Source organism: Cryptotermes secundus, unplaced genomic scaffold (genome assembly GCF_002891405.2).
Source record: "Cryptotermes secundus unplaced genomic scaffold, Csec_1.0 scaffold448, whole genome shotgun sequence".
NCBI lineage: Eukaryota > Metazoa > Arthropoda > Insecta > Blattodea > Kalotermitidae > Cryptotermes > Cryptotermes secundus.
The window spans coordinates 294,768-316,585 of record NW_019731577.1 but is presented as its reverse complement, the minus strand read 5'-3'; the positions used below and the strand labels follow the sequence as shown (position 1 = coordinate 316,585).

General features: G+C 38.2%; 2 protein-coding genes across 11 annotated transcripts in view; one reads left to right on the top strand and one right to left on the bottom strand.

Annotated features, from left to right (window-relative positions):
* The window catches only part of LOC111867145 (syntaxin-1A), a 161,417-nt gene extending 149,790 nt beyond the window's left edge, over positions 1–11,627 (bottom strand). For all 10 annotated transcript variants that reach the window (XR_004513306.1, XR_004513305.1, XM_023856709.2 and 7 more), the window contains exons 1-3: positions 11,439–11,627; positions 9,544–9,627; positions 2,882–2,981 (exon numbers count right to left, since the gene is read on the bottom strand). Coding sequence is in view for 8 of the 10 variants with exons in the window: in XM_023856709.2 (XP_023712477.1) it covers positions 2,882–2,981; positions 9,544–9,627; positions 11,439–11,471 (217 nt within the window). In the remaining 2 variants the exon portion in view is untranslated. The remainder of the gene's footprint in view (positions 1–2,881; positions 2,982–9,543; positions 9,628–11,438) is intronic.
* A 4,389-nt stretch (positions 11,628–16,016) lies between these two features.
* On the top strand, positions 16,017–21,612 carry LOC111867160 (GTP-binding nuclear protein Ran). The gene is made up of 5 exons (XM_023856748.2): positions 16,017–16,116; positions 16,537–16,805; positions 18,700–18,888; positions 19,402–19,572; positions 20,498–21,612. The coding sequence occupies exons 2-5, from the start codon at positions 16,563–16,565 to the stop codon at positions 20,540–20,542; spliced, it is 648 nt and encodes a 215-aa protein (XP_023712516.1). The 5' UTR covers positions 16,017–16,116; positions 16,537–16,562; the 3' UTR covers positions 20,543–21,612.
* The last annotated feature ends 206 nt before the right edge of the window (positions 21,613–21,818 follow it).

Sequence of the window (21,818 nt, the reverse complement as noted above, 5' to 3'; positions counted from 1 at the left end):
TCTTGTCACCAGAAAGTAGATTAAAATCAGGACACAAAGGGAGGTGACAGGACCTCTGAGAATGTAGCAACTTCAAGCAAATGGAAACAGAAGTAACAAATCAAAATGGCATTCACGAAGAATAAATTCAGGTAATGCTTGCTACAATTCAGTTCAGAATCCTTTGTCTTTTCATCTATTATCTTAATATGAAAACATTACATTACACAAAACTATAATTTTGCCTGTAGTTTTGTGTGGCCATGACAATTGGTCTCTCACATTAACGTAAGAACATAGAGATTCTGGGTGTTTGAAAACAGGGTGCTGAAGCAACTACGTGGACCCATGTAGGATCTGAGGGTATGTGGCCCTAGGTGGGACCAACCAGCAAGAGGCAGGAAAAAATTACACAATAAGGAACATCTTAATTTGTACTCCTCAGCACATTACAACAACAGTCAAATCACAGAGGATGACATAAGCAAAACATTGCAGCATGTACAGAATAGGAGGATAATATTAAAATGCATCTGAATGAAGTAGGGTGGAAAGACAATGATTTATATATGGATCAGTGGTTGGCTCTTGTGAATATGGTAATGAACCTTCATACTCCAAAATATACACAAAATTTCATGAGTAGCCAAGCAACTGTCAGATGCTCAGGAAAGACTCAATTCCAAGAGGTACGTGAATGGGTAGATGAGTTAGTTGGTTAGTTCACTGGTCAGTCAATTAGTCTATTCAAGTTATATGTATTTTCTCTGAATGTCAATGGTTAATTTGAAATATTATTAATTTGTAAGATTTGAGGCTTTCACGGTGGTGACTATGAAGAAAGCAGTCTTCTGGGATTTGGCACCGTGTATATGTGGTGTTAACCGACGTTTCGGAGGAACGTATCGCCTCCATCTTCAGACTGCAGACTGCTTTTACTGGTTCTCACGGTCTCTTCGCTTGCAGATTTCTTATTTTTCCTTCTACCCTGAAGATGGAGGCAATACGTTCCTCCGAAACGTCGGTTAACACCACATATACATGGTGCCAAATCCCAGAAGACTGCTTTCTTCAATTATTAATTTCCTGGCTCTACATGTATCTTAAAAGACATGCAATAATTCTTCTTACAGTTCCTTTGAATAATTCAATTCTACATATACTGTATATATACACATACATATATCCCCCCACCGATGAATTTCTCATACTGTATGTGTGGCATGTGCATTTTTGTACAAAGTATCTTCATTCTTGTATAACTTTCTAATCTAAGAAGCCAGTCCTTCTTGCTTCCATTTTGTTTCTCAACAACTAGGGTTTCTCTAGAAGCCATCAGCCTACAATTGGAAACTTCAGATTATGGTTGCAGCATTCATGAAGAAACGTGGATAATACTTCCATTCTTAGGCAATGACATTTTAACATAGCATCACAGTCCATCAACTGCATTATCACCATTTATGGTACATGTCTCACACCCAAATGGGAAGCAGCTGCTTTCCTTGACACCAACATACTATACATATAGTAGCTAGAACTTTTGAAAGACAGAATAACACCCAAATTAAGAAATACTGAAATTTACTCACATAATTAAACAAAAAATTGGGAACAAAGATTCAAATTGTATCTAAAATCTCTTCTGTAACATCTGCTCATCACTCTAACAGCAGTGGCGATTGTACTTATTGGTAAGGGTATGGACTATATTTCATGGTACCTTCAGGTTTTCTCTATTAGGTCTGCAGCTGAATATAAGAAACATGGAGAAACTGAGAGAACAGTTACATTAAGTCAGTACGCTTGATTTCTCATCAATTTTATATCACTTTCACATATTATAACTAAAAAATTAGTCCGAAGCCATGAGGCAGGGATTAGTAGTTTAGTTGACAATGTTCATAAACTGATGATGTTAAAAATATTAACTACAAATGCTCAACTTCCGTAACGCCCGGCCCCCACCCCAAGAAAAAGAGGTAAAATGTACCACAATGAAATATTAAACTCTACATGCCTTTAACCTTTATCATCTGTACATCATATCACTGTGGCAACACAGGTGTAAAAACCAGCAGACTTAGTGTCACACTACTTTGATACAAATACCATTACCTCCAAGCTTAAATCTGGCTTCCCGACCACAGTGGTTAGAGATTTAAATCCCATATTCCTGGATGATAAAAGTTAAGTATCTCATATTTAAAATGGCATATAATATCTATCAGAATTACCTCTGAATATATACGCTAATATCAAAATGACTTGCTTTAAAACAATTTTTTATTGGTTCCCATTTTCCAAGAAATATCCTATGATGCGCCCTTCAAACTACTGCTATCAGTAGTGGAGTCTTGTTGGACAAGATGTCATGTAGTTGGGTTTACGGTTCTGACTGCAGTCAACATAAAGAGGTCTATCTTCTTGGATATAATGCTGTGTAGTCCACTGAAAGTCAACTAATATACTGACTCTGGCACTGAAGAATAAGCCAAGCAAGTAGCCAATTAGCAAATCCCTTATTCCTTCACTCTTCTTGCTTGGCTTACTCTTTGACCCTGAAGATGGAGCTGATAAACATGTTGGCTGACTTTCACCAGATATGGTAATATATCCCAGAATACAGAGATCTTCCTAGTACAGTATATGCATATCAATATTTTGAAGTGTCCTGCTACCACCATTTTGAGAGTAAGATGGTACTAGATACCAGATTCCCACAACACCACCAGTAACGATGCACTATATTACATGGTATCACATCTCAGGCTACTGCATCCTAAACCCACAGATTTGCATCAGCACTAACACAGAAGCAGAGAAATCCGTACACGACTTCTTAAAATAATGTTCATTTATGAAATACATCATGCAGTGCAAAAAATTTAATTTCACTCACTTTCATCGGTTTGGGGAGCAGAGAGGATGGCGCTGTGTTTCTTTTTCACTTCTTCCACATTAGCTTGTATTTTATCTATCATCTCCCGAATTTCTTCCACCTGCAACATGTTAAAGACTGGTTACCCCTTTGAAGCATGAATTCATATAAATAACACTTAAAAATTCAGTTCAAACCTCATAAAATATACGATACATCTCCATTACAAACACCAATCACTTGATGCTGCTTATAGAATAATCACTGCTTATTCTGATAATCACACATTTTCTACCCTTCACCTGATATACACATTTAATATGCATATATAACAGAATACAAGGAATACACATGGCCGACCCATATCAAATTTCAATAACATCAAATGGAACCTTCCGGTAATGAAAATATTCAAAATAGCCGAATGAATGATTCTCAAGGCAATGAAATATCTACACACTGTTTGAAGGGTCAGTCACATAAACATGCACAAGCAGATGTACAATGTCAGTTCAAGGTCTTCAAAAATGCTGGTAGTCATTGTATATCAATGCTGGAGGGAGTTTTGAAATACGCACAAAAGTTCTGCTGTCACTGTAATGGTTTCTGATCTTACCTTGCGCTTGAGAAATATCTTAATTAAAAAATATATTCAAAATGAAGTTTATCATAAATCAGTAATGTTAACACATAAATGTTCTTGCTGTTATGATCTGAGGTTTCCATAGTGGAAAAGTGGCTGGTTTTGTAGAAGCTAGCGATCACTATCCTCCAGGTCTAAAAGTTTGTGACAATGGTACATAAGTACAAATATTATGTTTTCGGATATTACCATCACCTTGTCTTTATTTAAACCTAAAAACTGTCCTCTTTCTTTTTCAAAACAAAAGGTTTTGGAGGCTGGATTCTGTCACTGTCTTCAGGTAAAACCTACTCAGCTGGGCCCAATCTCCAGAGATAGGGTCCAGCTCTATTGATGGGGCCCAACTGAGTTGGTATTACCTGAAGACAGAGACAGAATTCAGTCTCCGAAATGTTGTTTTCAAAAATAAACAGGACGATTTTTAGATAAAGACAAAAGATGGATAATGTCCAAAAACATAAAATTTGTATTATAATTCTGGATTCATTTCTGTATACCCAGTCATTTTCCCAACGAGGCTCAATTCTACTCTGAATATGCGTGCAGTATATTCCACAAGAGCTTTATCTTCCAGGATACAATGCCATTTAGTTCAATGCAAGCCAACCCACATTTCAGAGGCACATACTGCTTCCATCTTCTGGCTCAAAAAATCAGCCATGCAGCGCAGAAGCAGCAAGCAACTTTACATAATCACTACTGTGAGAAGGTCAAATCCCACATAGTACATAGGTCATACCGAAAGTCACGAGAAACTTCTTTTTTGCATGCAACCTGGGAACAGCAGACGAAAGAGAGTACGGTGGTAGGCGGAACCAGCTGTTATGTTAACCTTGAGTGTCTTGTGACGTCAACAGCTTGCATCACATGACCAGTATCACTCCTAACAAAATGGCCGACAATGATATGTTGTTTCGCCAGCATGCTGTCATCGAATTTCTTGTGAAAGAGGAAACCCCTGCTGCAGAAATTCACCAGATTTCAGCGTGCTTATGGAAGTGTGCATGGGTGTGAGCAGTGTTTGAAGATGGGTGAAACATTTTAAAGATGGGAACACCAGCACTGAAGATGAGCCTCGGAGCGGTCGTCCTTGAACAGCCTCAACTGAACGCAATAACGAAAGAGTGGATGAGATCATTCAAGATGACAGACGTGTGACTGTGGACACCATAGCCCGAAAATTTGGAATAGGGCACAGTGCAGTACAGGAGATGACTGAAAGCTTGGGCTATAGGAAAGTTTGTGCTCGTTGGGTCCCGCAGTTATTGACCGAAGACCACAAAGGTCAGCAAAATGCCATCACCTCTGAACTGCTGCAGAGATATCAACACGAAGGCGATGATTTTTTGCTCTGTATTGTGACAGGTGACAAAAGCTGATTTCACCATTTCAAGCCTGAAACAAAATGCCAGAGTATGGAATGGCACCATTTGTATTCGCCATCAGAAAAGAAGGCAAAGACAGTGTCATCAGCTGCGAAGGTGATGGGCACAGTCTTCTGGGATGCAGAGGGTTTTATTCTGGCCGAATTCCTGGAACCTGGACAACCATCAATGCTGCTCGTTATGTCCAGACACTGCACAAGCTCCATCGTGCATTGCGCAATAAATGTCCGGGACGAAACATCATCATCCTGCATAACAATGCTTCTCGCCTCACATTAGAAGCAATTGCAAAGATGGGGTGGGAAGTTCTTCCACACTCCTCCTATAGCCCTTATCTGGCACCCTCCGACTACCATCTTTTCGGATTTGTGAAGGATCAGCTGTGTGGACAACGTTTTGAGACAAGGGAGGCAATGCAGAAAGCAGTACATCAGTACGTCTTCGGATAGCTGGAACAGAATTTTACAGAAGGGGAATTTTCAAACTCCCAGAATGCTGGGAGAAATGTGTACAAAGAAGTGGCTATTATGTGGAAAAATAAAGAAAGGTCTGAAGATTGAGGTGGTGTATTTGGTTTGTCAATAATAAAGCATGTTACTTTACAAAAAATTGTTGCGCATGACTTTCAGTATGACCCTCATACATTTCTTCACAACACTGGTAAAGAAGTACATGACTATGCAGTGTTGTAAAACAGGACACCACACACAGGACACTATTTGTAAACCGTCTTTATATCTGACAACAGTGACTACACAATGTGACCCCACGCAATCCAGTAGTTCACTGACTTATTGCTTGCTTGGCTTGCTTTTTCACCCTGAAGTTTGAGGTAGTACCTTTCTACTACAAAGTATCAGAGAATTTCTGCAAACTACACAGCACCACATTCCACATAACAGTACTCTTCATAGTCGCTGCTGTGAGAACCTCAAATCCAACATTAACCAATTCGTGATAAGCTTCTATTTTTTGTGAGGGAGAAACTGAATTTTAAACACACATAAGAATATCAGCATTCACAGTGTTAATTAATTTCCAACATAATTCACATATACAGAACTCTTCCTTCATTTTACTGCCCTGTTCCACTGCCTCAGAAGGGTTCATCATGATGATCATCAGTAACTGGTCTCAGAACATATTCAAAATGTGGAAGGCTGGACCATAAGGCATTTAACAGCATCGTGTCAACTGCATCTGTTTCCTTTTGTGTCACTCTCAGTATCCCAAACTATGTAGCACAGAATGGCAAGATAATTTGTGAATAATGAATTTAAAAGGATTTGGAAGGAAGAGACTGCAACTTAATTGAGGTGCTAACCTTGCACTTTCTTGGAAGGACAGAGGAAAACCACGAAAATCCTCAATCAGGGTAACCAGTGTCCCACCTGAGATTCACACTGAGTACGTCCCAAATACATGTCTAGACTGATACCACTATACCAACCTGCCCGATAACTGCATCTTTCATTTAGTACTGAATTGTATGAAAGTTTGGTGACCTTCAGTGAACTTGGAACTTGGAAAGGCTGGTAAAGAAGTGGTAGTGGCCTGAAGGAAAGTTATAAGAATGGCAAGTCAGGATAGCCAGTCTCTGGACCAAGATTTTGAACTGAGACCACCTAAATACAAATGACTATGTTCGCTGATTTCTATCATAAGAGATTTAAGGCACTCATGGTGGTGACAAATACAATAATGGTGTTCTGAGATATGACACTGTGTGGTTTGGCACTCCTAAGGAACTGTCTCCACTTTCAATGCAGAAGAATAAACTGAGCATGGGAAAAAATTGTTACTGATAAAGTGAGAGGGAGGACAGGAAATGTGGTTCCAAATGAACAACAGGAGCAAGGGGGAAGTCAGAAACAGATTACAGCAGCAGTGCCCCCCCCCAATTAGCCTCTTTAAAGAGCAAGTACATGGGGGAAAATAACAATATAAACAAAGGCCTATTGAAAGAGAAGAGTGAGGGGAACAGAAAACAAAGCAGAGACAAACCAAATTAAACAAATGTGACATGGGAGTGGTGAAGAGGAAAGGCCCTAAGGAAGGCCAAATATTCTTTATTCTGTTCTCCTTACTCATATTGGCATGATTTTGGCATGGTATTCCTGCTCCCTATAACTGTACGACTCTTCTTCATCCCCCTTCTACACTTCGTAGATGCAGGCTTCAACTTCGACCAAAACATTGGTAATGTTGTACCAGATTGATGATGATGACTGACAACTGATGATGAATTTTTGTGAACTATTTTTACAATATATTAAATCTTAGGAAGTCATGAATGACAAATCTGATAGGATCTGAAAAGATGCAGTCGTTTGAGGGAGGGGGGGCTATGATGCTGTCAGTAGCTAGACTATATAGCATTAAATTATATGATGACTGATAAATTATAAAGAATTTCAAAGGAAGCAGTCTTGTCCTAATGAAAATTGTATCCTGGATGGAAATTCGCAAGTCTGTCAGGATAGCTATTGCCCAGGCTGAGATTTGAACTGAACACCTTCCAAATAAGACACCAGAGCGCTACAGCTATGGCAATTTTAAACGGAGGTTAAGATGAAGACCGTCAAAGTCTGCTTGGTCTCCTATTTGTGAAGAGCCAAGCACTTTCCAATAGATTCCCTTTGGCAACTATCCAATGGTAGCAGCTATTGAATGACTCGCTGGATTCTTGGCAAACAACCAAGCACTGGACAGATGTGTTCAAGAGCCTGCTTTGTTATCTCCATATCATCTACCTCCTTAGATAATGTGATTACATCCAATTAACTTTTAAACCTATATAATACAATGTCTGTACAGTCATAAAGAAAAGGCTGATGATGTAGTTACACTGAAATTAATTAATCTGATAGCACAGTGTGTAGCACTTACGAGTGCAATCTATTACTTCGGCTTTTGGGAATCTGCCACATATAATGGTAAATTTTCAAATATATCAGTAAACATTGCAATTGCCATCTTCACAGTTATTGTCTTTGTGGGGGTCAGAGCTGAAGCCACTGAACAGATCAAAAGAATGGGGTGCTATCCAGTAATCCAACAGGCAATGCCCATGCTGAAAACAGGTGATGAAAAATGTTCTGGTGAAAGATGTGTTGGAGGACCTATTCTATGTGGCATATTACCAACGACAACAAAACTTTTTTTTTTTTGTTTTCTCACTTCTTCAAGGCAGTACCTTAAATTAGGCCATGGTCATTTCCTTCAAAACCCTTTCCAATTCAGTATTCATTCCAATCACTCAATAACATATTGAGAGCACTGTTAAGCCATCTACAAATAAAATAAATAAAAATAAGACACTGACATCTACAAAATGTTACAGTTTAATGTTTTTAAGGATGGAACATAATTTCTGTGTGGGGTGGGTGTGTTCATGTTGGGAAGGACACACAGAGCAGTTAATGAAAAAGACAACCATCACAACTTTAAGAACAGATCAAAAACATGCATGCAGACCAATCATATTGATTAAAACAAGTAAAGTATGCTAAAAACACACAAAATAGACATTCTGATTTTACCCAGTCCATTTTCCTTGACAAGTTACGTTATTGGAAACAATTACTTTCAAACTGGGGCATATGGTAGCATAGTTGGCTGAGACACTATGCTACATACATGCTGGATGGTCGTGGGTTTCATTCCTGATGAGGCCACTGGATTTTTCAATTTACCTAATGCTTCCAGTTGCACTATGGCCCTGGGGTTGACTCAGCCTCTAACAGAAATGAGGACCAGGAATCTTCCAGGGGGGTAAAGGGTGGCTGGCATGTAAGGCTGATAATCTTACTGCCATTTTTGAGCAGACTACCCAGAAAATGTAGGGGCCTTGACATCTCACAACCCCATGGGCCTCTACGGCATGTTACAGAGATAGCTTTATTTTATTGCTTTTATTTGCCACTGGTTTATGCCTGTTACATAATTCAAGGCTACCTATCATTCAGGCTTTTATTCCTTCAGTCCCAACCCAATTAATACACTGAAAAGATTAGGACGGAGGCAAGTGAGGCAAATTTTATGGTGTATTATACTAACATCTGTCAGGAAAATTGCAGAAAACTAACTGATATTTCAAGCAGGAAAATCAGTCTTGGACTTGAGATTTAGGCCTGGGATCTTCCAAATGCAAGGCAGCAGTGCTGATCAATAAAACACAGCACCTGGTGCATCTGTGTGAAATTTATTCTGCTAACTTTTAGCTTTTCGCAGTTAGTGTTAAATTCCTCCCACAGAAATATTTATTGGCGATTCTGTTACAGGTGAAAGGTGGTGAAGAAACCGCCTACTGCTGCACTTCATCACCCAGTTGTACAATTGCCCCTTTCAATCTGTGGATGGTTATGAATCTCAGAAATCAACACACGTGCAACCAAATTATGCTATGTAGGACTTGATGTTCTCACATCTGTGGTTGTGAAGAGTACTATCTTCTGGGACATAACACCATGTAGTCCATTGAAAAGCCAGTGGTCTGCTAGCCACCCACTTCCATGTTGGTTATCTTGCTTGTCTTATTCTTCGACCTACAAAATGGAGGTGATGTGATCCTCCAAAAACGTCAGTTGACTTTTACCAGACTATACAGTGTTATATCCCAGAAGAAAGTACTCTTCAGATTAAGCTACATTTACCTCAGCGAAGAACTCGTCCATGAACCCTCCCTCCACCGTGACAGCAACATCGTCAGGGCCAACGTCATCATCATCACTTTGTGCCTACAACAAATATCAATAAACTGTTTATATCCGAACTGTTCGCAAATAAATAAAAAAAATCACGATTACAAATACATCTGTGAATTTACGGGGCACTACATTTAATATTACCACAGAGTAGCAACAAAAACAAAAGCAAGACCTAGGCAAAGGATACAAAATTTGTGAGAACTGACAGGGAAACAAATCAGAATTACATTTCTTCAGAGGAAGTTGGAATATAAATGTTAAATTAAAACCAAACTGCTTGAGGGGGAGGTGGAACCAGAAATTTCTTAAAGTTACGAATGAAAGAATTACAAAGCCCTGGCCATGTAATAAGAATAAATACAACAAGGATACTGAGAAGGGTATTTAAATTAAATTTAAGGATAAGAGCATTATGGGATGACCCATAACAAGAGGTTTGGCCAGCTACTGGAAGACATCAAGATGTGAGGAAACAGTTGAACAGATCAAAAAGGAAACATTATGAGAAGAATGAAAGTATGGGACACTTCACATAAGAGGAAATGATACTCGCAGGACAAGAATCCATTTAGCATTTCATTTTGATTATAACACAGCCCACTACAAACCTACCGCAGAGTAGTGAAAACTTTGGCTGTCACTGCAATGATGCATGCGCCACCTCTAATACAAATATGTGCTGCTCCAATGATGTGGTTAGCAGTACAATCCCCCACATAACCACCCTGATAAACATTCCATCCCCAGATCTGGAAGTACTACAGATCAAGAAAAATTATGTCCGAAGTGGTAATCACTTTCATGGCTAATCATATTCAGTGTCAGTTGTAATGTGTCCATGATCAATTTAGTAATGGAACACAAGCTAAAAATTGTCAAGTGAAACTGTTACTGTGCACATAGCCTCACTGTACACAATGGGCTAGATGGGGCCAGTCAGTGTCATCAGGACATAAAAATCTTATTTTTGACGCTGATTACAAAATGTTATCAATATGATTCCAATTCAGTGATGGTCAAAAAACTTGGCAATAGAAGTGGCATACTGTTCTACTAACCATTTAAAGCACAGTGGTTGCATTATGCACCACCTTCTTTAACATCAAAAGAACTCTGCATTTCGCCTTCAGAGTGTATTTATATGTTCAATATGATTCTGAGAATAAACAGCAATATCATCTCTAGGGAACATTAACTGGCTGGTTTCTATAATGGTGACTGGGTGTTTTCTGTTTGGTAGAATAAGAATTTTTATCTTTTGTGTGAATTTCTGGCTTGAAATGGTTAAATGACATTTCAAAAATAAATGTTGCTATAGGAAATAATGTATATTCTAATATTCTGCAATAGGAAAGTATGCAAAGCATCTAAAGAAAAAAAAGAAAAACTGGGAAATAAATGACCATCTGTAAAAACTGGGGAACTACTATATAGTATTCAGTAAAATTAACCTTAAATGTTATGATCACACTATTCACTCCTGTACAAATGATTAAACACTAAATAATTTTAAGACATATCCAATATACGAAGTCACACATGTATAACAACAATAAAGTACCAACTAAATGTCACATACAAAATTTGATTTTGGAGAACTGTCATAAAAACTTCTAAGTCTTATGTGACAATTCACGCCGGCTGGTTTTTTAATTATTCGTCCTTTGCTTACACAATCCGACACAAAACTGAAAATCAATATCTAGCTTATCAATCACATTCTTTTACAATATTCAAACAAAGTCCCAAAAGAATGACTTTGACATCACTGTCGAATGCTATATGTTATGGGTGGGTTAGGGCTGCACTGCAAAGATGGGATGCCACTGAACTTCACTCACCGCTTTCAGCGCTGCTAACCTATCCTTCGTCATCTTCTAACTGTCCAAGTCACACAGTGAGGATTCGTCTTGCTTTATATAAACATCCCATTCACGAATATTTCCATGAAATGACACTACAACTACGGAAACAGACACTACAATAATAAAAATCGATACGCTTATGACTTCACTGCTTCTGCAGTGCCGTCTGTTGCTATGCGCATGCGCCTATGACGTCAACAGAATATCGCAAAATTTGTCGTAATAATATTACTAGAGGGAAGTAATGTGTAGCATTTATAAGCTTGAATGCTATATGAAATAAAAACTTTTAATTTCACTATTATTAACATAAAAACTGTTAAATATTTATATTATTTTAATAATATAAGAATTTATGAATTAAAAGCGATTGAAACACCCGTGTAATAGAGAGACGGGAATGGGAAACACACCCAAGCGCCATCTGCATTAATGTCTACTGCCATCTATGAGCAGCGTTTTCACACTGATGGCTCATTGGGCTCATTGGTATCAACGGTATCAACCACGTTAAAGTTGTTTGTGTCTGAAACAATGTTACCTGCCTTACGTTCGAAAAATTCGGAAGTTGTGGTGATTGGGAATAATTACAAATAATTTACAAGTTGCTGCTTATTCACTGTTGAATGTTCAGTTTTTATTTTGAATTGATATCGTTGTAAAATGAGAAACGTTTATGTACGAAGTTACATTACCACATCACATTATTTATATACATCAGACGCCTACTGCACGACAGGAAAATGTGTAAAATGCTGTAAAAAAAATCGTATGGTTATAATGACATTGCATCTAAATTATTTAAGTCTTACGTAGGATACGGAAGTATGCCGTTAAGTTATATTTGTAATAATTACATGGAAGTAAGTATTTGGATTTGTATTATGACGCGCTCTTAATTTAGCCTAAGGAAGGGATCTGTGGAATGTAAAGAAACTTCAACTGTATCATGATTGCGTCACTATTTTCGCATTGTTTCTTGCAATATAAAATTGAGCGCCAAAAGATATGCTTTGCGTCAGGGTGGTATTCATCCCACAGGCAGAAGGAATTAAAATTCTTAAGTTTTCACAGGGATCGGGAGCTACGTGGTTTCATTCATGATGTAATGGCTTTACTATGTGTTGCTTAATCATTGGCGCTTCGGTTACCAATGTGATAATTTAATTTCAATGGTAATTATCACATTAATTCAGTTTCCTAACTGTAAGTAATCAATAACATGGAGCAGGTGTTCCCTTTAGAATTCATGAAGCCTTGTTTCCAATTACATATTCCTAGCCCTAAAAATCTTTTGTTGTTAGTATCATACTTAAACATTGTAAATTTGTAAGCCGACCAAGAAATTGCTTTAATGTGTCTACATTAAGTTTCTTAGACATAACCCCAAAATTAAGTACCCTCACCATGTTTGTAATGTCTGCTGCTGCTGAATTATTTCCAGCTTTTGAGACAGTATGTTCTGTTTTACAGGGCTTTGGTATGGGCAGGAGAAATGTAGATATCCTGTACTGTTGATTCTGCTAGAATGTGCTACAATAAATAGTGCAGGAGACGTTTCTTGGAAAGTGGTTTCACTACAAAGAAATTGATTACATTATTCCATTCAGTATTAATAATGTATAACGCGGACAGTCACAGGAGCAAGACACAACAAAGAGCACAATACACACATGAATGTAGGAAGAGTGCTTCCACAGAGGACGATTGGCGTGATTCGCGTATTGAGATACGACGTGTGGGAACTGCCCACATTCAAGCAAGTGTGACAACGCAAGCGTCATTGCTTAGCAACAACGAGTAAACAACGGTTGCTAGGCAAAAGCGAGTAAACAGCGGTTGCTAGGGAACTTGTAAACACGGTGTCTGGCAACAGCAGTACCTATTACGTAACCATTTTGTATATGTCCGACTCTAGGCTACATAAGAAGATACACTGAGTTACAATGACAGTTCTACCGTTCTACAATTCTAGTTCAGTGTTCAAGCAGTTCACTATTGTTGTTATCCGTCTGTGTATACTGTGCAGCTGCAATAAATCCTATAGGACAGTTCAACTAGTGGTTGTCTCTTCATACAATGACTCCCACAGACGTAAGGATGACAAATCCTGAAAAGTTTTAATATTTACAATTTATTATTATACATGACGAATATATATTTAGTCATTTTAGTATGAAGACATCAGGGTATGCAATGCAGTAGTTAGACATGCATAGAGACGCACCTGAGGATGGCAGATTAGTGTTGAAACATGTAGTGCAAAAAGGAGGAGTAAGGTGAAAAAGTGTGTGCACTGTAAGATGGTTAGCATAAATCATGGACGTCAGTATTAAACTTATAAACATCAATATAATCCACATGATTTACATGAAATCCAACTTGAATGTTTTCATTACTAATTCAGCAGTACACTCACACAATACAAGAAAGAAAGACAACTTATTCATAGTTCCATGTAGGACGAGTATGTGTAAAAACAACTTCAATAATATTGGACTTCATCTTTTAAACCACTTGCCACAATATACAAAAGATATACCAGCACTATATAAATTTAAAAAGACTTTGAAAACATTTCTACTTGAACATTGTTTTTATAGTATAGATGAGTTTTTCTTGTTTGGGGATAAACCGTAGTTAACATCAATATGACCAGATAATTCAAGAATAAGTGACTTGTTGAGCTTATACCAGCATGCTATGAATGTATACTGCACAGTTCTCTTCTGCTTAAAGGAATCAAGACACCATGTTGGATATGTGATAGAAAGGACATCATGTGATGGAGGGAGGTCTACGTAGGCCGCTTAGAGAGAGATTGAGAATACCAGGCCATCAAGAAGGGCACCGATCTGCAGTGAACATTACACTAGCTATCCATATCATTATTCTAAGGCCACACCATAGCTTAAGCGATTAGTCGCTGGCTTCCCACCACTGTGATCTGGGCAAGTGGGATTTGTGATGGACAAAGTGGCACTGGGGCAGGTTTCCTCCGAGTACTTCAGTTTCCCCTGCCAATCTTCATTCCATCAAATTCTCCACAAATAAGAATATCTAACTAATTCTAAATTGTAATCAACTGTAAACAATTGTAACTATTGTAATTTTAATCTTACTCATATATTAAATTGTTAATATTCAGAATTAACTTGACTTGTCCTATATCATGTACAATGATCTACAGTGACGAAATAAATCAATCAATCAATCATTTGTAAGGTTCATTAATTCTAGCAGTGCATGGTGACATTCAGATGAGAGGTGTTTTTCTTGTCATCTGCTCTCTAAGAACGTGAATTTTAAAATATACAGATTAATTCAGTCTGTAGTTTTGTGTGGATGTGAAACTTTTTGTCTAACATTAAGAGAAGAGAATAGAAAAGAAAAGGTGTCTGAGAAAAAAGGGAAGAATATTTGGATTGACATGGATGAAGAGATAGGTGGCTGGAGGAAATTCCACAATGAGGAGTGTCATAAGTTGTACTCCTTGCCAAATATTATTAGGCTGATCAAGTCAAGAAGAATGAGATGAGTGGGGCATGTAGCAGGAGCGCATGCACACTTTTGGTAGGACACCTGAAGGAAAGACACGGGTGTAGATGGGAGGTTAATATTAAAATTTAATTTATAGATACAGTATTGGGAGTGTGAACTTGATTCACCTGGTGGGCCTTTGTTAACACAGTACTCAACCTCTGGGTTCTATAAAATGCCACAGTTCTGTTGAATGAACAGGCAACTGTTTGCTACTCGAGAGTGGCCCAGCTCCATGAAGTTAGTTACTTAGTTAAGGTTCACTTTATTGCTTCAGATATGTTATTCCATTCAACATCAAACTTGCAAGCATAGAGTATATTTCAGATTCATAAAGTGCATCACAGTTCTGCAATTATTTTATTGCTTTTAATGTACTATTAAATTAATTATTTAACTTTTATAGAAGAGTGTATTTCAAATTCTTGAGTTTCATCATGCTATTGCAATTAATAATATATGGAAACCTCAGTGTTACTGCTTGCTAGATGTAATTTATAATACATTAATGTAACTGAGAAACTATGTTTTATGTGGCTTTGAAGTATAAGTTTTCAACAAGGTTATGAGGCTGAATACAAATATCTCTTATGGAAACAGACTTTTCTTTGTAGTGTACCCAGCTTCAGCTTTCCTAAGCACTTATGAATATGTGTTTTATGTATATTATAGTTCACAATGGCCGGTATATTTCAGTAAGAATGTGTTGAATTGATATAAATGAAATGAGCATTGCTGAGAAACTTTCTCCTGATACATGAGTGAAATGATATTAATTAGGGCAATTTTCGAAAACGGAGTAAGAACCGCTGGTACGAGAGATCTGATTGTGAAAACCATTGTTCCGAGAAGGCTGTAAACAGGAGGTATTATATGCCTAGAATGGTGAAGTGGATAGTAGCTAACTTTCTTTGCCGACTGAGGTCTCTCCAGTGGCTGAGGTAATTTTGCAGGGGTAGCTTGAACGCTGCCAGTAGATGGCAGAATAATATATCTGTGTCGTCATGGCCGCTACGTAGCCAGACAGTAACATTGAGTTGCATAGTGCAGCTCTTGGAAATCCACCTTCTTTTCTGCTGAACGCCATTGTGGACCGTAAAGGCTTTGTATTGAGGTAAGATTTATCGTGCAATTTTGCGTGCATCGGGGTATGGTTTATGTCTTTAATTATGAAATAGGTTATTAATACATTAACGAAGAAGTTGGTTCAGAAAGGTTGTAATTTAGAATAATAATTGAAGTAAATAACGCATTCAAATTCGGTGTTGCGATACCAATTTCCTTTGACCCATAGAAAAGGCGCCATTTCCACCTTATTTGTAAGAATACTCAGGAAATTGTAGTTCTGTGTATTATTAAACATGTGATTTAGTATTAAAATATAAACTATAAGTATAAGAGGTATTTATGTATGTACAGAAATTAAATTGCGGTATATCATCGCCCTGCATCATGTGACGCAAGTTTTTTTTCCAAGTATGCGGATGGCTGTACATTTGTGCTTTATGAGTTCACTTTTGTTGTGAATTTCTAGGAAGTAAGATCAACGAAGCAGTTAACATGGCACAAGACCCTGATATGCCGACTTTCAAGTGCGTCCTCGTTGGTGATGGGGGTACGGGGAAAACTACTTTCGTCAAACGGCATCTAACTGGCGAATTTGAGAAGAAATACGTGGCTACGTTAGGAGTTGAAGTTCATCCTCTTGTATTCCATACCAACAGAGGACCGATACGGTTTAATGTGTGGGACACCGCAGGTCAAGAGAAATTTGGTGGTCTACGAGATGGCTATTATATACAGGTTATTAGCTTTACGTATATTTATTTCTATTCACAGCATTGCAGTGAATCAAGATTTGGTTAGATATCAAGCTGCAGATTCTTATGTTTACATAATGTTTCAGATTAGTTTGAAGGATACCATATGTATTGAGTTAGGAATGTACAGTTTTTGGAACCCCTAGTAGCTGCAGGGTTACAGATACCTTAGTTTATTAAAGGAGTTCGTTATTGACATTAGTCACAATTTTGGTTTTATGGATCGCTTATGCGATCTCCATGCTGTGTGGGGTACCTTTCTTATTAACTTTTTGGTGGCTGAACTCCTCTTTATGAAACTTGGTATCTATATCATGACAGCAGCGTAGGGAACAGCTTGGTAAAAGTTATACCATAGTAATGAATACACATGCAACAATAGAATTGTTGAAATGAATTAATTTCTGCATGGTCTGTTTCATATTAGGCAGTTCTTCCCAGAACTTCTTTTGAAAAAATAAAGCAGTCTTATTTGATCAACATGATGTCTGTGAATCCTGCCCATTGACTTGAATGCCCGAACCAATCTTTATGGAACTTTGGCGCCTGAGCTTGTCTCGGCAATGTACTTCATAAGTCCTTCCTAGGCTAGGCAACTGCTTGGTTAAGTGTATTGCTCCATTTGGTACAAGGCAAGGGCTCAGTAAACACGTTCCAGTGGCATCAAATACACACAACAATAGAATTGTTGGACATGTTCTGTGTGGTCCACATCTTATTGAAGGAGAGTCTGTCGATAAGGTGTGAAAAGATCACTTTTGGGTGTCAGTGTGTATCCCTATTGTTGCTGGGTAACAACTTGGTAATAATGTTCCTGTGGCACTGAATAATTGTTGGATGCTTTTTCTGCATGGTCCATGTTGTATCAAAGGAAAATGAATAGTTCTTCCCAGAACATGGTTTTTCTGTCCCTTTATCCTATTGGTCTATGATGATGTCACCTTAGGTCAGTGGGTGGTTCCTCTCTCCCCAAACAGCAATGTATAAAGGCACACTACCCAGATAATATTCCGGTTCCTATGCCCTATCTCCACTTGCAAGGGAATTATTTAAAAGGTGGTGGTTATTCAACAGTCCTTGCATTGTGATCAGCAGGGCCCGGATTTTGATGACCTGAAAATATTTAAAAAATCCAGAAAAGTAACCTAAAATTTGACCCAAAAATTAATATGCAGGGCCCGGATTTTGATGACCTGAAAATATTTAAAAAATGGCTAAAAAATCCAGAAAATGACCTAAAGGAGAAAGAGAAAGAACACTTCGCTTCCATATTATTCACATTTAAAAAAAAACATATGAAGAAAAATTCCCTAAAATGGCCAAAAATGACAAGAAATACCCTTGAAAGTCTAAAAAATTACCTATAAAACTTACATTTCTGTAAGCAGCAGCTCATATCTGAGATGACATGTCATCAAAATCCGAGCCCTGACGATCAGTAATGATCTGTTGCATTCCCATCCTATCAGCACACCTGCAGCTTTAATAAACTACATTAGTTTGCTGGTTGAGATCTTGTGACATCTGCTGTGGTTTAACAAATGAGGTCTGAAGTGACACAGAGTCCTGCATGTGCCTCACTTTTTAAAGTTGGTTATTTAATGATGCTGTCAGTATCGAGACCGTAGGATAGGTACTGAATATTAAACAGTTGGTGGAGTGAAAATTGGCAGGGAGAACTGAAGAGCTTGATGAAAACCCACCTTAGTGCCACTTTGTAGACCACAAATCTGGCCCGGCCTGGAATTGAACCCAGGCCACTGTGCTGGGAAGATGGCGACTAATCGCCCTAACTATATTACTTCAAGTATTAAAAATCCAATCTTTTGCACATGAAGATTTCTTGTGGCTTGGTTTCATTCTTTGTTTTGTTTCAGGGGCAATGTGCCATTATAATGTTTGATGTCACGTCTCGAGTGACATACAAGAATGTCCCAAACTGGCATCGTGATCTTGTTCGAGTGTGTGAAAACATCCCCATTGTTCTCTGTGGGAACAAAGTCGACATAAAGGACAGGAAAGTCAAAGCTAAAAGCATCGTGTTTCACAGAAAGAAGAATTTGCAGGTAGGAAATATTTCTGTGATGGGATGAGGCTGTCTTGGGTGATCACCCATGCGAAAGTGGAGTTGGTGACAAATCTGTTTCCATCAACAGTAATGAAAGTTGTCCATTCTGTTTATATATGGGGGATTGGTTTTAGAGAGTAGCGCCCTTTCTGATCATGGACCACTTGTGGGAGTGCCTAACAACAGATAGGTGTGTCACTTGTCACACTGACCTCTGATGATGGAGGCAGGGAAAGTTGGTAAAACATTGCATACTATGTTTTCACATGGCTGATCACCTTAGGAGACTTCATACCTTAATTGTCGTGAATGCTTAAGTCTTGCACTTCTGTAACACTTCCACACATGTAATTTGTATCATAATGTCGCTGATGAATCAGAGATGCCTACTGCAATGTCTATGAGGACTGCAGATCTGTCCCTCTAATCTGAGATGGTTCTGCAGGCTTAGGTGAACACCATTTCGTGTCCAAAAAATTTGTACCAAGCATGGAATCATTTTCTGTTTCAGTATTATGACATCAGTGCAAAGAGCAACTACAACTTTGAAAAACCTTTCCTTTGGTTGGCAAGAAAATTAATTGGTGATCCAAACCTCGAATTTGTGGCAATGCCTGCACTGGTGCCACCAGAGGTGACCATGGACCCCAACTGGCAGCTACAGATCGAGAAAGACCTGAAGGTCAGTGAAGGATGTTATTTGTTCTGCTACATTGTTCATTATTTGGATAAAATCATGGATCTAGTGTTACCTTACATCTTGGGCATAATACAACTTTGTGTTATGTGCAGTTTGTTTCAAGGGGTCAGAAAGTTTTTACTGTGACATTTTCTTGAACTTGAGGTTCTCACAGTAGTGACCCACAGATATTTTGGAGGAATGCAGTGACTCCATCTTGAGGATCAAAGAGTAAGCCAAGGTGGCAGGCAGTTACATCCCAGAAGACACCAGAGTCCTCTGGATGTGATACTGTGTAGTTTGATTGATGGGTACCAACATTTCAGAGGAACCTGCTGCCACCATCTTCAAGGTAGAATATGGAGACAGCTGGTTCATCTCAAACTATGGTACTATTTTTCCAGACTACATGGCATTTCATTCCGGAAGACAGTAATCTTGATACCGCCATGACAATCTCAGATCTTAACGTTGTTTCTTGTAATTAAACATGGGATGGCTTGTGTAATGATAAAAGGTAAAGCTATCCCTGTAACAGGCCCTGAAGGTCCACAGGGTTTGAGACGTCAAGGTTCCCACATTTCCTAGACAGTCAGCTCACAAAGTAAGATTGTCAGCCTTACGTGCTGGCCGCCCTTTACCTCCCCAAGAAGATTCCTGGTACTCATTTCTGTTAGAGGCTGAGTCGACCTCAGGGCCATAGTGCAGCTGGAAGGATTAGGTCAATTGAAAAAAATCCAATGACCTCATCAGGACTTGAAATCACGACCTTCCGGCTTGTAGCATCGTGCCCCCTTGTGTAATGGTAATTGTGGAAAATGACATAGCCTATTTATTTTCAAAGTTTGGAATGTAAGGCAAGTGAATTTCATGTGTTGCCTGTGTTAAACTGCCTAAAATAAACTAACATTGTTCATCTCTGTTCCAGGAAGCTCAAGAGACAGCCCTTCCAGAGGACGATGAAGATCTGTAAATGTTTTAGTGTTTGTGTTCGTTTCAGTGCAAATTTCATCAAGTCAACTGTAAAATCACATTTGCCTTGATGAAAAAACTCAACAGGGTAAAATATACAACCTTTCAGTACATAAACACAATATACTGAGAAACTGTCAGAAGTTATACAGCCGATTAAATGTACCTTGAAGCAACAGCGAAATGCATCACCATTCACTCTTGTGGTCTATAAATATAGTAAACAGTCCTATAATATGCACTCCATCCATACAGCTCAACAGTTGAGTGTTGTTACTTGATGCCTGTAGTGAGCTGTATGGATGGAGTGCATATTAGAGGACTGTTTAATATATTTATAGACCACAAGAGTGAATAGTGATGCATTTGGGTGTTGTTTCAAGGTACACTTAATCGGCTGTATAACTTCTGACAGTTTCTCAGTATATTGTGTTTATGTACTGAAAGGTTGTATATTTTACCCTGTTGAGTGCATTTTGTTTTTCATCAAGCATTTTTAAAGCCTTGTTGTCAGTGGACTCATCAGAATAATTTCTAAAAAACTCAGCTATTCTTTCCATAGAAAATGGTTTTGTCTTAAAACTGATTGATGTATAAAGGAGAATAAAATAAAAACTCATTTTCAGTGCAACATATGTACTCAGCAATTTTGGTATAATGTAAATATGAAAATGAGATTGGGGACAGATTTGAAATGTTTGAATATTTGAGTTGAGTGTTGTTACTTGATGCCTGTAGTGAGCTGTATGGATGAAGTGCATATTATAGGACTGTTTACTATTTTTATAGACCACAAGAGTGAATAGTGATGCATTTGGGTGTTGCTTCAAGGTACATTTAATTGGCTGTATAACTTCTGACAGTTTCTCAGTATATTGTGTTTATGTACTGAAAGGTTGTATATTTTACCCTGTTGAGTGCATTTTGTTTTTCATCAAGCATTTTTAAAGCCTTGTTGTCAATGGACTCATTTCTAAAAAACTCAGCTATTCTTTCCATAGAAAATGGTTTTGTCTTAAAACTGACTGATGTATAAAGGAGAATAAAATAAAAACTTTGTTTGTGCTGGCCTGCAAAGAATTTCAGAATGTTACACAGTGTTAGCACATGGTAGCATAGTTAGTTGAGGCACTGCTACAAGCTGGAAGGTTGTGGGTTCGATTCCTGGTGGAGCCATTGGATTTTTCAATTGACCTAATCGTTTCAGCCACATTAAGAGCAGATGCTGGAAATATGGTTATAAGGAGAATCTTCAGTCTTAGCACCAGTTTTGTTAC

Coding starts and splice junctions, on each gene's coding strand:
- LOC111867160 (XM_023856748.2), top strand. CDS start 16,563: ATGGCACAAGACCCTGATATGCCGACTTTCAAGTGCGTCCTCGTTGGT. Junction 18,889..19,401: donor ACAGAAAGAAGAATTTGCAG/GTAGGAAATATT, acceptor TTTCTGTTTCAG/TATTATGACATCAGTGCAAA. Junction 19,573..20,497: donor AGATCGAGAAAGACCTGAAG/GTCAGTGAAGGA, acceptor TCTCTGTTCCAG/GAAGCTCAAGAGACAGCCCT.